This window comes from Magnolia sinica, chromosome 6 (genome assembly GCF_029962835.1).
Source record: "Magnolia sinica isolate HGM2019 chromosome 6, MsV1, whole genome shotgun sequence".
NCBI classification, from domain to species: Eukaryota; Viridiplantae; Streptophyta; class Magnoliopsida; order Magnoliales; family Magnoliaceae; genus Magnolia; species Magnolia sinica.
In genome coordinates this window covers 74,343,427-74,359,587 of record NC_080578.1, presented here as the reverse complement: position 1 = coordinate 74,359,587, position 16,161 = coordinate 74,343,427, and the positions used below count along the sequence as shown (strand labels likewise).

The 16,161-nt window shown below is 37.5% G+C and overlaps 1 protein-coding gene across 4 annotated transcripts in view; it reads left to right on the top strand.

Annotated features, from left to right (window-relative positions):
• LOC131248885 (protein TIFY 4B-like) overlaps window positions 1–9,513 on the top strand; it is a 55,488-nt gene extending 45,975 nt beyond the window's left edge. Inside the window, exons 7-9 of one of the 4 annotated variants that reach the window (XM_058249389.1) lie at window positions 6,328–6,385; window positions 6,494–6,708; window positions 9,029–9,513. In XM_058249389.1, the coding sequence (XP_058105372.1) occupies window positions 6,328–6,385; window positions 6,494–6,708; window positions 9,029–9,042 (287 nt within the window). In that variant the 3' untranslated portion in view covers window positions 9,043–9,513. Of the gene's footprint in view, window positions 1–6,327; window positions 6,386–6,487; window positions 6,709–9,028 lie in introns of those variants that run through there. The other 3 variants (XM_058249388.1, XM_058249391.1, XM_058249390.1) reach the window with 3 other exon arrangements.
• The last annotated feature ends 6,648 nt before the right edge of the window (window positions 9,514–16,161 follow it).

The window sequence follows — 16,161 nt, the reverse complement described above, 5'->3', positions numbered from 1 at the left end:
AGAAGTAGTTATCCTCGTAACCAAGCCGAAGCACTCTGATAATGGGTTTATTTAGATCAACTTTACACAAACTGGGGGGAAAAAAAAAAAAAAAGAGCTCTGAAAATATCTACTTTTTAGGTAGCTTGAATCATGTAGTAGTTGAGCATTAGGTGAGTAACTGGCAGCTAAAGCTTACTTCAATACTTCCAATAATTTTCATCTCCTAGTTCCAGAGTTAGCCACTACTCTTAAATCCATAATGGAATCTAGTTGATATTAGCTCTAGTGTAGAGGAAATTAGGTGCTCACCAAATAGGGTATTATGGGTGCCATTTAGGAGCCAAGGAAGACCTTTATCAATTTTCCTGAGCTATTCATTTGCAATTAGTTTAAAGATAAACATATCTTCACTTAGATCCATGATTTTGAAGGGACCTTGTAGGCCCCAAAGCATCTTCAACCTGTCCTTAAGAATTGGCACTGGATAGATGGCCCCTTGAATCTTTGCCCATGAGATTTGAGTTTCCAAGCTGGTCTACTTTCCCCAATGAGATTGGAGGCGCTGTTGATCCTCTTTGCCAGTTTTGCTGGTTGTAACCAATCTAATTCATCCTCTAGTTCTCCCTTGATTTTCTTCCCTGTTGCATCTCTTTAGCCTACCCTTTTCTACCATTTTGTTCCAAATTCTTCCCCTTCCAAGCCATCCTCTCCTTTTTTCCCTCACCCTTTGCCCGTACTCTTCCACCAAACTTCCTATTAAACATTTCCTTGGGGCCTTGTCATCTTCCCTCTGGTTATTTTCTGGGTACAAGAGTACATCTTTCTAGCTTTGTGACTGCTCAGTTTGTCTTCACGCCATTACATCGTAGTATGCAATTCATCTCATGTCCAAATTCTACCTGTGTACCATTACCAATGATTTGGTGTTAATACCATCAAAACAATCAACATATAGCAATGAAACTAATCATAATTTCGATAATATAATGCCTGTGGTCTGAATATATTACAGTATTAACTCCAGATGGTAGATGCTATATCACTGACCAGATGTTAGACAGTGAAGACCATTGGCACGCATGATCTTGATGAGCTGGTGACGAACATACCCGGACTTGCTTTGAAACTTGATTATAATGTAACTCGATAGTACATTTGGATGCTAGAAAGTTATTATATCACTGACACAATGTTAGACTGGTAGATGATTGGTGAATCTAATTAGGTTTGATCTTGATGAGGTAGCTATAGACCTATCCCCTGGCTTTGACATTTTAACATGTAGCTAAATCAAGTGGCCCTCGCCGTATCATAGTCCATCTTGAGTCCAAGTGTGGTCCAGTTTTACAGGAAGGGGCATGTGTGTGCATGCGCACATGCTTATGATTCAAGGAGTGTTGTGTGCTTGTGGGTGGGTGTGTACGTGTGGGTGTGCACGTGTTTGGCGTGGGTGTGTCGGTGTGTGCATATGTATGTCTGCATGCATGTGTGGCCTGCTGCCCAATCTTTCCCGCTATCATGTCATTTGTTTAGAAAGTCAAATCTATGTAAAGGGTAGCTCCACCATGAAGATCACCTTGCACCAAAACTAGGCCACCCAATCCGCTCATTAGGCAGTCCACAACACTGAAATCAATGGATGGTCGATGATCTGGGTCACCATATAGATGTGGCACACCTAATGAGTGGATAGGCATGGTTTCAAGATAGTTGATCCTCGAATGCAGCACACCTTACATCAATCCACTCATCAAGCAGTCCACACCACTTAAATCAATGGATGGCCGATTGTCTAGCTCATTGTGTAGGTGTGATCCATTAATGCAATGGATGTACTGGATTGCTTTACTGGGTATTATTACTAGAGATCTTAACAACCCCCGCACCCTGCATTTTTATTTTCTCTTCTTCCAAAACAGACTAAAGAAAATAATAATAATAAGAAGTTAAAAACCTCTAGTTTTATTCTTCACACATTGAATATGAAGCCTTAGGTTTCGCAAGAGAAGGTAGCCCTAGTACTAAATAAAGTGACTAAAACACTCCTATTTTATCTATTTCAGTAGTGTTATAACGGATATTTTGGTCATTCCAATACATGAGGAGACCCAGAAAACAAATGCAAAACACCAGCACAATTAACCCATTGTGCTTGTGATCATGTGGGGCTCCCACACTCAACCTCTTGTGCATAACATGTGAGAATGGTTTGATGACTTGGAAGAACTCGGCTCTATCTTGTTAATTTTGATGTACCATTTGTAGGGCTTCGAGTTGAAGGCATTGAAAGTTTTTCGTTAGAAATCCACATACACTCTTACCTTGGACAACCCTTTTGAACCCGCATCCACATACACTAAACTAAGAACATCTGAACCCACCTCGATCTGTGGATAAATCTGATTGTAGAGCACAACTTTGATCACTTCACTGCACCATCATGTTACCTCAAGTATTGGAGTTGTTTGTTCTTTCTCTTTCCTCTCTTCATGGTGTTCAAAAAATGTAGTTAAATTTTCCACATTGACGATTGGGCTAATCTTCAGATCAGATGGAAGCTCGATGAGATATGTTTTCTCTCCAAGTTGTTTCTTGACATAGTAAGTACCAACATTCCTTAAATGTAGTTTGTTACATTGTTGGAAACTTTTTAGGCTTAAGATGGACCACCACTTAGTTGCTTTCCTCAATCTGTGAAATGTCCCTTCATGTTAGCACATCATTTATGGTTTTTGGTTCTTTTGGCAATCCAATGCTTCACATCCTTGTGTATCCTCTCGTTATGCTACACAAAATCCTCAACATCCTGGCTTGTATGGTAGTAATTGGTAACTGTGCCAGATTGATAGGTTTTCAAGCTTTAAGTCTGCCAAATATTTTGAAAGGAGACAATCCTATGATAAGGTTAACAGAAGACTCGTAGGTGAACCCTGTTTGAGATGGAGCAAGGTCCTACATGGTGAGATGATCACCCACGAGACATCACAACAAGTTTTTGAGGCTTTGGCTGACCACGTCAGTCTGGCCATCATTCTGTTGATGGTCAGCATCTGAGACCATCCTCTTGTGAATGACTATAAGTGAGAATGTAATCCAAAAACATAACAACGAAACTTCTTTTGAACTCTAGTGGAATCTATGTCATCACCCTCATGAATTTGCTAGGTGTGTTTATTGGGTTAATTGGCATGACGAGCCATTCAGACAATCCATAATTCATGTCAAATGATAGTCTTCCATTTGTCATTGGGACAAATTCTTATTTGGTGATAACCACCCATTTTACAAATTGATCTTTGAAAGATCATAGAATTTGTCATCATTTCTAGCATGTTATCTAGATGTGGGGTCGGGAAAGGGTATTAATTATTGATGGCGGGACTATTTATACATTTACCAACTACTATCCTTCTTTGGTGTCAATAGAGTCAGTCGAGGAAGCTTGGTGTGCTCCGTTGGATTCATAGGTTTAAGAGTCATGCATGGAAAAAAGAAGAAGAAGAAGAGTGAATCAGGAGAGAGATTCTGGTGTAAACGAAGAAATTTTTAGGTGGTTTTAGAGTTTTAGAAATTAGTTGGCACAAAGTAATGGAACTTGCTCTAGTACCATGAAGGCCAGATTTAATCATATAGATACAAGCAGATACAATAGCTGAATAGAGAAGATGAAGAAGATACTTGCATCATTACGGGCCATTACAGTCTATATATATATATATATTAAAGAAAAAAGACTAAAAAGAACCTGTGTCAGTCCCATAATGGACCGTTAAAAGAAGGGGGGGGGGGGGGGGGGGCCGTTGTGGGAGCCATAACAGTTGTTACGAATTGTTTTTTCTGTCACGGTCATTACGACCCTGTAATGCATAATGGTGACCACCGTTACCTTTACGTAATGGCCATTACATAACCGTTTTTGCATACCTTGCTTTCATTACTTCATTAGATGAGGAAATGAGGGTGGTGTTTATAGAATAGAATGTCATGCCAAAACTACTTGGGAGGTCTAAGGATTATTAGGGAGGATTCTAGTATCCTCCAAAATCGTTAATGTAAAAATGTCATCACTTGCAATTATCCCTTAAAAATCATCAAAACTACAAACCTTGATGATGATCATTAATAAAATTGCAAAATGCTAAAATGAATGAGGGATTCTCATTGCAACTTTCCTCCACATTTCTAATTTAACCAAATACTGCTCTAACAAACTGAAACTCTCAAAAAGTCATTTCTGGAGTGTGGAATGACTAAAATTTCCTCATCAATTTCTTTTTTTCTAAAGGGTGTCAAGGTCAAGCAGTATGGGCCCATGTCATTTGTGTATTATGTTGGGATTTGATCTGCAAAATCACAAAGATCTAGATCTAGGATAGCAATCCAATGGCACCAAGCGCACACAAGAGAACACAGATTTAATGTGGAAAACCCTTGCGAGAAAAAAACCACGGCACAAAGCGACAGAAATCCACTATGAAAGCATAAATTACAAAGAGAGAGGACTTACCCGATTCGAACAATCTCGAATCTTACCCTTGCTACACCCTTTGATAACCCTAGAACCCTTTAGAATACTTTTAGAAAGCCTTAGAATACTATAGAATAGCCCTAGGGACCCCTATTTATAGTTTAAGAAACTCCACTTACGCACTGACCTTGGAAAAGTCTGAAAACCGCCTCAAATTTACGCAGTCCGCATAGAATCTGCGTAACCCTAGACTAGTTGAGCTGAGGCCTCAACTGGTCGAAGGACCCCCTCAATCGGTCAAGCCATCCCCTCGACTAGTCGAGTGGCCCAAACACCAAAAAACATAGTTCGCTGGACTTTGAGTCGAGCAGACCTCAACTAGTCGAGTGGCTCACTCGACCGGTCGAGCCAGGCTCTCGACTGGTCGAGAGACTCAAAATCAGACAGATTTAAGGCATCTGTCAACAATCTCCACCATGCCTTCAATCTTCAACAGTGTATCTTGCTGCCCTCTTCTCTTATCTCTGCATCATATCATAGCTTCAATCAACGCTTCTCAACTTTCTCGCCTCAAGAGCATCATCCTCGCCGTACTTGGTTAAGGAACTGATCATCTTGATCTTCCATAACTCAAAATTATTTTTCCCCGAGTACTTCTCAATATCATACCTAGTACTTATCATTATTGCTAATCCTGGAGATTCGGATCTGTGCCCCAACGATTTCTCTGATACCACTTGTTGGGATTTGATCTGCGGAATCACACAGATCTAGATATAGGATAGCAATCCAATGGCACCAAGCACACACAAGAGAGCACAAAGATTTAACGTGGAAAACCTTTGCGGGAAAAAAACCACAGTACAAAGCGACAGAAATCCACTATGAAAGCATAAATTACAAAGAGAGAGGACTTACCCGATTCGAACAATCTCAAATCTCACCCTTGCTACACCCTTTAATAACCCTAGAACCCTTTAGAATACCTTTAGGAAGCCTTAGAATACTATAGAATAACCCTAGGCACTCCTATTTATAGTTTAGGAAACTCCACTTACGCGCCGACCTTGGAAAAGTCCGGAAACCGCCTCAAATTTACGCAGTCCGCGCAGGATCTGCGTAACCCTCAACTAGTCGAGCGGAGGCCTCAACTGGTCGAAGGACCCCCTCGACTGGTCGAGCGGCCTAGACACCAAAAAACATGTCGCTGGACTCTGAGTCGAGCAGGCCTCGACTAGTCGAGCGGCCCACTCGACCGGTCGAGAGACTCAAAATTAAACAGATTTAAGGCATCTGTCAACATATTACACCCAAACTGTCCAACAATTTTAACCATCCACAATGATCAACCGAAACAAATTAAGGCTAACCCATTCATCAAGTGAGCCACCACAAGGAAATTTGGAATTTATGGGGTTGTGTGCATTGTTTCTTATGGTGTGGCCCACCTAATGATTGGATTGTTTGATTTTTGGTTTAACTGATGGTCAAGGTGGGTTCCAGCTGTTAGATGGGTTTGAATGTTAGACACACAACATGTACCCCGAGCTCGAGAAAAAATGACAAGGGCATTTTGGACATTTTACCCTGCAAAAAGAACTGTATAGTATTTATGCAAGGTATTGTTTAGTAAAACTAAGATTCTTAAGAGGATTTTTAAGGTAAAAGTCCCAATGAAAAACTTATGTTCTTTTGTAGAAACTTGTACTTTTTATTTCCTTGTGAAGTACCTTAATGTAGAAAGTGTAGTCCACAAGCAAAAGTTGTTCTTGGCCTGTATAGATCATGGCAACATTAGTTTTGTTTTTTCTTAGTTTCCCTAATAAAAAGTGTATTGCAGTCTATCTCTTGTGGTTTCATTTCTTTTACCTTTGCAGAGGGTCCAACAAACAGACAAGCATCCTTGCAACGATACCTCGAGAAGCGTAAAGACAGGTATCAATCTGAACTTTGTGAAATAATGAAATAATCCCAATATTTAAATTACTAAAATGCAATTCGATCAATCAATGTTGATTGCCTTCTATTTTGGGCTAGAGGAAGATTTAAGAACAAAAGAAAGCCAGGGGGTTCATCTTCTTCTAGTTTAGAGGTATACGTAAACCAACAATTGAGGGGGGGTCAGACCTCAAATGGGCAATCAAGGAGTGGCACATGCTCTCCAACCCAACCTAGACCACCTCACACACCCGCTCGATGCAGCTCTGTTGAGAACCAAGCCAAGAACATCTGTCTCTCTGTTGATCTCAATGATGATGGTAAGCCTCTAATTTCTCCATCGCCACAGCATTTTTACTAAAGAATTAATAAAACGTAATGTGAAAATCAGATGAAATTACCTGGGGATTTCTTATAGGGATTTTGTAGACGAATATGTGATTCACATTCCATGTATGTGATCATTTATACATGTGGGAAATCCCATGAATGTGTCATTCGCACGCAAAAGGTGGGCCACGCTCTCCAATTTAGGCCCGTTGATACAAACAGATTGTTCAGATCTAGTTTAGTAGGTGCGTCCACCAATGGTGCTCACCAATGTTTGGCCGAAAGCCCAAAAATCAGACTGATCCAAAATTCAGGTGGACCTCACAAAATGGAACAAAAGGGATCAATTGGGAGGGAGATGCCCACCACAAATTATCTGAATTTTTTGTTGAGCCCACTGTGTTGTGTATAATTCATCTAATCCACTCATGTGATTCGACCCACCAGGATGAAGGTACTTCCAGAAATCATGCCACTCCAGAACTCAGGTGTGCCACCCTGCAATTTTAGAGGTTTCGGCCATGATTTTGTCATTCTCCATGGTGAGGTCCACCTGCATTTTGGATCAGTCTGTTTTTTGGGCTGTACGGAGAACACAAGTAGGCGCAATGGGTAGAGTGGATCAAGCACACATCATGGTGGGCTCCATAGGAGATCAAATGTTCTGAGTTATAGTAGAATCAACCCTATTGGAATATTGCCATGTATATATGTGTGTGGGTGGGAGGGTGTGCCTGCACTTGTGTGTGCATGTTCGGAACAATTCACTCTATCATACCACTGGGGGCAAGCCATGGTGCAAAAAAATCATGTATATTGGATTATCCAACCCTTGCATGTCAGCCGTTTTGTTATAACCCTCCGCTTTTCTATAGCCATAGACCAGCTGGTTAGAATATGAAACCACGAGTGATTCTTTGAAATCATAAGCAATCAATGGTGGACCAATTGGATAGATGTTTCAAGATCATGATTGATGTACTTTTCTTCTCCTCCTTGATTGTACATTTATCATGCTATTGATCAGTTGTCTAAGATCAGTTGTTCAGCATGATTTGGCAACATGGCTTGCCCCCATTGATATGGTTGAACTGATTGTCTGGATCGATGATTAGCCACACCACATGAAACTTAGGTTGGGAGTTTAGCACTGTAGATGTTAGTGATATCGCGAAACCTTTTTAAGTGATACATGGCATCATCATTCTAGGAGGTGGTGGTGGGGAGAGCTACTATGCAAAAAAAGAAAAAAAGAAAAAAAGAGTCCATCCATACAATCCTAATAATCTGATCAATAGCATGAAGATGGACAGTTAAGATCGAGCAGAGAAACATGCAAGGCTAGTCATCATCTTGAAACATTTATTCATAGATCACATCATGGATTGTATATAATTCCAAATTAGCACTTTGTTATGATGATGCTAACCATCCAATCTGAAGTCCATTAAAAAAACAGAATTCTAACAAAATGTCCCCTCGTTCAAAGAGTTAACTTCATAATATCTGTGTCATTTTTTACCAAGGCTTCCACCCAATAGTATGCTTGAATGGAATGTTTGGATAGATGATTGTCCATGTGTCACTTAAATGCTACCGGGTTGCCAACATTTGCATCCACTTGGGTTTTGATCCACTGCAACCATGACAACATTGAGGTCTAGCTTCTCAGCAGGCAGGCCCAATGGAATTGATAAAGTGGGGCCCAAATGATGGACAGTACATGCAACAGTGTGTATACTAGCAAGTGCAATTTGGCATCTCTCTACATGTTCAGGCATTCTTATGGTTACTATTATTCTTATTGCCATATAGTTGATGAGTTTTGTACAAAGATCCATTTATGTTACCTTCCATTCTTTATTTCATTCTTTTTAATCAGGTTTGCTCTAATATCTCCCGACAAACTGCAACAAGATACGTCAGGACTCCAGCCTTTGAATCTGGGTCATGTTCTAATGATCCAAACAGTTTATAGCACCAGTCTCAATTTGTATGGTGGAACAACAGCAAATGAAAGCTCTCAATGATTATTTCAACCTTAGATAATTTGACTCTGCTTTACACATGAACAGGTACCATTACCTTTGTATGATCAATGGGTTGAAATACTCAAATGTGAGACAGCCTTTCTTCTGCTTCTTCTTTGTCTTTTTTTTTTTTAGTAAACGGCTTGTCCTTGAAAATGGCCCAAATCCAATGGCTAGTATCTTATTGCAATATGCTGGGATGTATCTTTGCAAACATCTCTTCGAATATCAAAGAGGCCAATGTCATATCAGTTATTTATTTATTTATTATAATTTGCAGGTAAGGTGGGTTAAGGCAGATGGAAACTAGCTTGAGGTTAACCCTGGGGGTCTTTGATCCCATGACAACTTCCCTCTTTGAGGATTTTAGAAGAGCACACTCACTCCCTGGGCTATTTGCATGTACCCAAGTTAACTTGGAGGTTTAAATAGGTTTCTAGGCAAGTTTCTGTAAAATGTGTTGGGCAAATAGGTGAGTGCTTTGTCATTGAGAGAGGAGGAAGTTTATATAAATATGGCAGACCGGGAAACATGAGGCTTTATAGCCTGTAAAAGAAAATTGAGAAAAAAAAAAAAAAAATCTCCTTTTCTTCTTGCCAACTATTACTCACATGACTAGTAGTGCCAATGTGGCTCGTGTATGGTATCTCAGCTACAGTTATGTGCTGAGCAGAAAATAAGGCTGCGCAGGTTATCAGGTGAGTTACATCTAAAACGGTGGACAGTTAAAAGTTATTGGCCAAAATTCCGCATTTGATGTGCACATTCGGCCTGTGTCTTGACCCACTGAAACTTGCACTCAAACTAGAGTACAGAAATGTGATGGGGGCACAGTTCAGTTGAATTCCCTCTCCAATGAGAAGATATAAAGTAATGGTAAGAACAATCTTTGAGTTACTAGGGGGAGGCGTGATATAATGCTTGGACGAGATTTTATAGAACAATAGGATGTTCAGTTTGTAAAGTTAGGCTCATTGTTGATATGATGGGACTCTACCAAATTTTCTCTAATTTTGAAGATTCCTGCTATTTAATATTTAGCCATTTTATTGGTTGAGTGGGAACTATTATTTTCTGTTGGCCGCCTACTGAGAAGTGCAGGATTTCGCCATCTTATTGGTCATTTTATTATTTTCTAGCCTGTCCTTTGTTGGCCGCCTATTAAGAAGTGCGGGATTTCACCGTCTTATTGGACATTTTATGGATGCGCCTGTGCATTTGGGCTAGAAGCTGAAAAGAATCTTAATGATTTGTTTTCACTTTGAGCTCAACACGAGTTGACTTGAGTATAGTTAGGCCAAACTCGGCTCAGCTCGACCCCACCATTATCCAAGCTCGAGCTTAGCTCGACTAAGTCGTTGAGCTCACTCCTTTATCTTGCTTCAGCTTGAATCACTCGATCTTTGAGCTTACCCCTTCAGCTCACCTTGGCTTGTTGGTTCAAGCTGAGTTGGGTAGGGATTGAGCCGGATCAAGTTATATAAATTTTTTAATATTGTTTTAAAAATCATAATAAAATCATGAAAATGATAAAATCAAGATTGTTGGAACCGAGGTAGGTGTAGTGGCAACATAATAAGTTATTATAAGTTAACAAGTGATAGCATAGAATGTTTGTTACTACAAAATATTAAACATACTCAACATTTATTAACAACTCGTCAATATGGTCCATATGAGGAGCACTTTTTTGGCTGACAGATAAGATTTATCACCTTCATCTGAGCTGGATATATCAGCATCGCTTTTGTCATCCCATCCACTTGATGCATTTCTAGTTTCATCGACGTTAGAAGGTATTGTGTAAATCCGGATGTGCTATCTTATTATAAATAATTGTTTACTTTTTCTGATTTAGAAGGTAGTGAATCTTTACCATTATGTTCTTGTATAAATTTAGCTATCTTTTTTAAGACTTATTTATGAGTCGATATATAAGGAGTTCCCAACCTCTTATAAAATGAGAAGAGCTCAGAGAGAAATTTTGACATTTTATGGCTCTTCTTATTTACTGTGCTCGGCCCTACCTTAGCATCATGTTGTCTTGGAAGACATCGATATGTAGATGCCTCCGCCTTTTCCTTACATCTTGAAGGCAAGTTTCAATTATTCTTTTTACAGAGCTTTTAATTTGACATTCCCCTCTTGTTCTTCTCTACTAATTCGTTGCGCTCTTTCTTTTTCTAAATATTCATTTATTATTATAGGCTTATTATTATACTTTTTGTGGTTAGTTGAATTTGGTGCGGAGGGGGCAGACTTTTTCTTGTTTGAGTCCAAAAGAGCTTGGAATAAAATTCGTACTTTCTGCGAAGCATTAGGACATAGTTTTACATCTCCTCCCCTGACTATTAAAGTGTATTCTAAGCCAGTTTATTTTTTTCATGAATTTATCTTCACACAAACGACATTTAATCTTCATTCTTCCATTTGTTGGGGAGTATACTTGGGTATCGTAATCCCAAATGCCGGCTGCACAAAGCATTTTGTTAATAAAGAATTAATTTTTTTATGTGAAGTCATAAAGCCAACATAATTTATAAGAAATAAATTATAGCATGTTCAAAATTCAAAATGTCAATGTTAAGTCACTTCAAAAATAACAGAAATTAAAGTCTTACATAACAAAATATGAATTATAAAAACTAACAAAATCAAGATGTGCTAAAAGTTAAAAACCACCTTTAAACAGATGAAGGTACAAATGAAGGTACAGTCTTATCATCTTCATCATTCTCTTTATCAAATGAATTACCATCATAAATTGGATGCAACTAATCTTGTGTACAAACAAGTAATTCAATTATTTTGGGTGCAAGAGTTTCTATAATTGTTTACCACCCTACTACCGGCATGGTTTGCAGTAAAGGCTGTTACGAGGCCGTAAAGGTAACGGTAGTAACCGTTACACATTACGGGGTCATAACGGTCGTAACAGACGTTATGGAAAAAAAAAAATACTCATAATTGCCATTAACGGCACATTACGTCCCCTATAAAGGACATAATAGCCCTGTAATGGTCTATTACGGGACATATAGGTTTTTCATACTTTTTAATCAACATTACGGGGCAGATACAAACTTTTTAGGGGTTTTTTCAATAAATAAAACAATAAAAAAGTGACTGTTATAGGGTCGTAACAGTCGTTATGCCTCGTATCGTAAATGTAACGATACTGTTATGGAACACCTTAATTACCGGTGCTAAATGCAGAATTTGATACCACTATTGTAATTGGAATTGATCAAATATCTCGGGACATCAATGATAGTGTAGTGTATTTTTCTTCACGAGCTCTAGTCTTCCATCAATCTAAGACATCAAAATCTTGGCTGGAGAACTTCGCGACTAGCTCCTTGATATATACATCTAATTCTGAATCGTTTGTTTGTTGACTTGCTTCATTTTGTTCTAAGGCTGAGAAGTACTCATCTAGAAAATTGTCACCACTAACAGACGAACTACAACTACGTTCATGCACAAGTTGTGTGTCCTATGTTGTGATGGAATTAACCACATAATAATAGTACAGTTCTTCAATCACCACACGAACACTGAATGTTTCAACTCTGCCTTGTCAAACATATAAATGTTCTTATAAATATAGCCAACTAATCACATTTTGAAGCGAGGATCAAGGACATCAGGTAAAGCAATTAACAAGTGACATTCACTTTAGTGTATTTCAAATTTGACGTGCATGCTTAGTGTCATATTCTGAATATAATTTGAACCTATTGTGATACTTTTCTGAAGAACATCATTAATCTTCCAAAGTTTTGGAAGAAATAGATTTGCCGTTTGGTATTTATTTTCAAAAAATATCTTCATGCACTCATAGTAAACTCAAAAAAAAACTACGAACATCTTCAACTCTTCTCTAATCATCTTCATTAGGTAACCAAGTATAAGCTTTTTCACGGACTGCAAATTCTAGGAATGTAAGTTTTAACTCGACTATTTATCCAACATTTCTTATGTTAAATTCCAACGCGTGCACACATTTAACTTCAATATTTTTTTGTGATTCAACATTCAAACATTGGAGTATTATGTCTACTAAGTCTTGATGATGATCCCCTTATATACTTCACACTCTTTTATGTTCTCAATCATTCCGTTAATTATTTTTTAACCCATCTTGCATAATTAGATTTAGAACGTGAACACAACATCTGAACTATAAAATCTTTTCCCCCCAAATAAAGATTCTCGGCTGTCTTAAATTTGCTTTACAAAAAAAAATAATAATCATACCATCGTTTATAGATGCATTATATAATGTGATTGAAGATATCCTACTTTTGATGCCCCTCCTGAAAACAATTGTATATGCAATATGAAATAACCAAATCGATATGAAGGGGAGGAATGTGACGAAAGTTTAAAATTGTCTTAGATAAATTCTAATCCACATCCACATAATATGCAGTTAGTGACACGTACCCCTTTCTTTAGTTGGACATTATCCACAAGTCTAAAGTAAGACTTATACATAAAACTAAGAAATATGACAACATGGCTTTCATATTTGTCTTCTCATTCATATACATCTTCATACATTCTCTTTTTTCCTTGACCCATAAGCACTTCTCAAATTTGATATTCAAGTATCGGTTGTACTCGTTAAAAACTCAATTATTTATAAACCTAAATGGTTTCTCCTCAACAATAACTATTCTTTCAAATTATTCTTTCAATTTGTCTTTTTTTAACTTATGAGTGATGAGAGTAGCTTACGAGTCACTTCCTCTAGATAAGGCAAATGAGAGTAATTGTTGGCCTGAACATGAGATTTTTGGGCTCTTAGCACAATTAATACCGTGTCTGCAATAATGTGAATTTGATACCCTAAAATGCTTTGCAAAGGTTGAATTGCAATGCTTACATTTAACCTTGGTAACACAGTTCACACCCTCTTTTACCTCAACCTCTTCAAAATTGTCACAAACTGGTGATCTTGTTTTTTTTTTTACATTTATTAGATATAGTTGAATTTAAGTTTCCTTATCTCCTTGGACATCAATAATTATAGGGAATTTAGTAGATACACTAGCACCAAGGGTAATAGGAATTTCCTCACTGGCCATCTTTAAATATGAAGATAAAAAAACACACATAAGGTATGCAAAGTTGAAAGGTGTCATTGTAATTTGTGATTTGTAAGTGGACATTTTCTAATGTATCCTACAATTTAATTTTAGTTTTTTTCTTATTTAATAATATATTATGTACTCCACTCACACAATTTACATCCGAGTCGAAAATTTAGTAGCATCATCTCATACTTCTCCAAATATATGTAAAAATTTTATAATGTTTGAGTGTCATCACCATTATCTGTTATTTACAGAGGGAAAGTAGTTATGGTTAAGAACAATATATTCGGGGAATAAATTGGGTTGATGTACCAAATCTCAAACTCCATATAAATTGTGAAAGAAACATTAGGTACATAATATATTACCAAACTGTCCAATTTGGACAATTTAAAAATTCATATATATATATAATATCAAACAAATAATTGATTTAAATATAATTTATTGTATATGAATTCTTAAATGGGTAAGTAGATTATTAAATTCATACGTCAATTATGTCAAGTGCTAAGTGTGGTCACTTTAAATCTAATTGATTTGTGTTTAATTAAAGTATACAACTACAAATCATATATTTAATGTACGATTTGTAGTTGAATACCTAAATTAAGCATAAATCAAATTTAAGAAATCAACTACAAGTCTACACAAATCTAGAATTTCTCAATTCAAGTAATCAACTAATATAGATAATTATTTAAGTAATCAACTAACAAGCTTGAAATTTCTTAATTTAAGTAGTTCAAGTAATTCAAATAATTCAAGTAATCAGCCCAACCCAACCATGACCCAACTCGACACAATCCAAACCTAACCCAATCTGAAAAACTCAAGCATCCCCTTGACCATCACAACCCAACCCTGACGCAACTCGACACAACTCAACCCTAATCCAACCTGACGCAACCCAACCCAAACCTAACCTGACACAACCCAAGAACCCATTGACCATCATAACCCAACACAACTCAACCGACCAACCCTGACCCAACCCAACACAACCCAACCTGACACAACCAAACCAACCCCCTTATCATCCCGGCCTAACCCTGACCCAACCCGGCGCAAACCAAGCACAACCACATAGATATACATGCCAATGGATTCAAACATACCTCCTTAATCCTTAAAGAGAATGATTGAAGTAAAAAGAAATCAAAGGATGAGAGAGAGGTGGGGTTGCCGTCGACTTGCTGCTCGGGTAAGGTAAAAGGAAAAAAGAAAAGGGAGGAGGTCGGGTAGGATAGATTTAGGTTTTAACTTTAACTTTTTAATATATTATATATATAGTGTATATATATAATGTGTGTGTGTGTGTGTATAATTTGAGCGAGTCAGGTTCGAGTCGGGTTCGAGCTTGGTTTCGAATTGAGTCAATTCAATTCGAGCTTAACCCAGCTCGACTCGACTCAATTTTTTTCAAGTTATAAGTTTAGGCGCTCGGATTAACCTGAACTAGTCTGCGAGTCGAGTCAAATCGAGCTCAATCGAGTCGGTTTAAGCTAACTCGACTCGTGTTCAGCTCTGTTTTCATTATTGGAAAGATAATGTTATAGGCCACAAAATGAAGAATGGCCAGAGTGGACTAGAGATGGAACTTACTATGGTATACATGGTTTGATATTTTTAATATTTTTATTTGTTTTGCATATCTTGTCATGGGCTCCTATTGTGAGACAAGAAGCTTGTTCATGTTAAGAGTGGAGATTCCATGGTAGGTCACATTATGCACACTAAATGTATAAATGAAAATGTAAAAAAAATATGCAAAATTGAAAATTTTAAGAATAAAATTACTTATAATACACAACTATGATAGTTTTTTTCTTTGCATAAAAGAAAAAAGCACGGAAATGAAGGAAATCCCACATGAGATGTGGATTTGAAAACAACAGGGGGAAGAGATCACTATATACATTAGAGGATCTTTAGATTTTGAGAACTGAGATTTTTAGGAAATAATGAATTTTTTTAAAGTTGGGGCTTAAGAGGAGAGGGAAGTATCTTAAATCAAAATGTATAGGATTATCGTGAAGCAATTATAATTAGAGACAAATTGTAATATTTTCATGTTATGGTGGTAACAAGGTTTATTGAAGCACCACAGTTCCTCTTAATAAGGAAACATCACCTATGCTCTCCAATCACACTCAATCGGGCATGTTTAATTCCATATATGCATATGCACATGATGCAAACTTGTTTACTTTTAAGATAGAATGATTTTTCTTTGTGAACTTGATCGATCAAAGCTCGTTGAAAAAATAATACAATACGATGTAAATATTTTTCTAAAACAGTTCACATT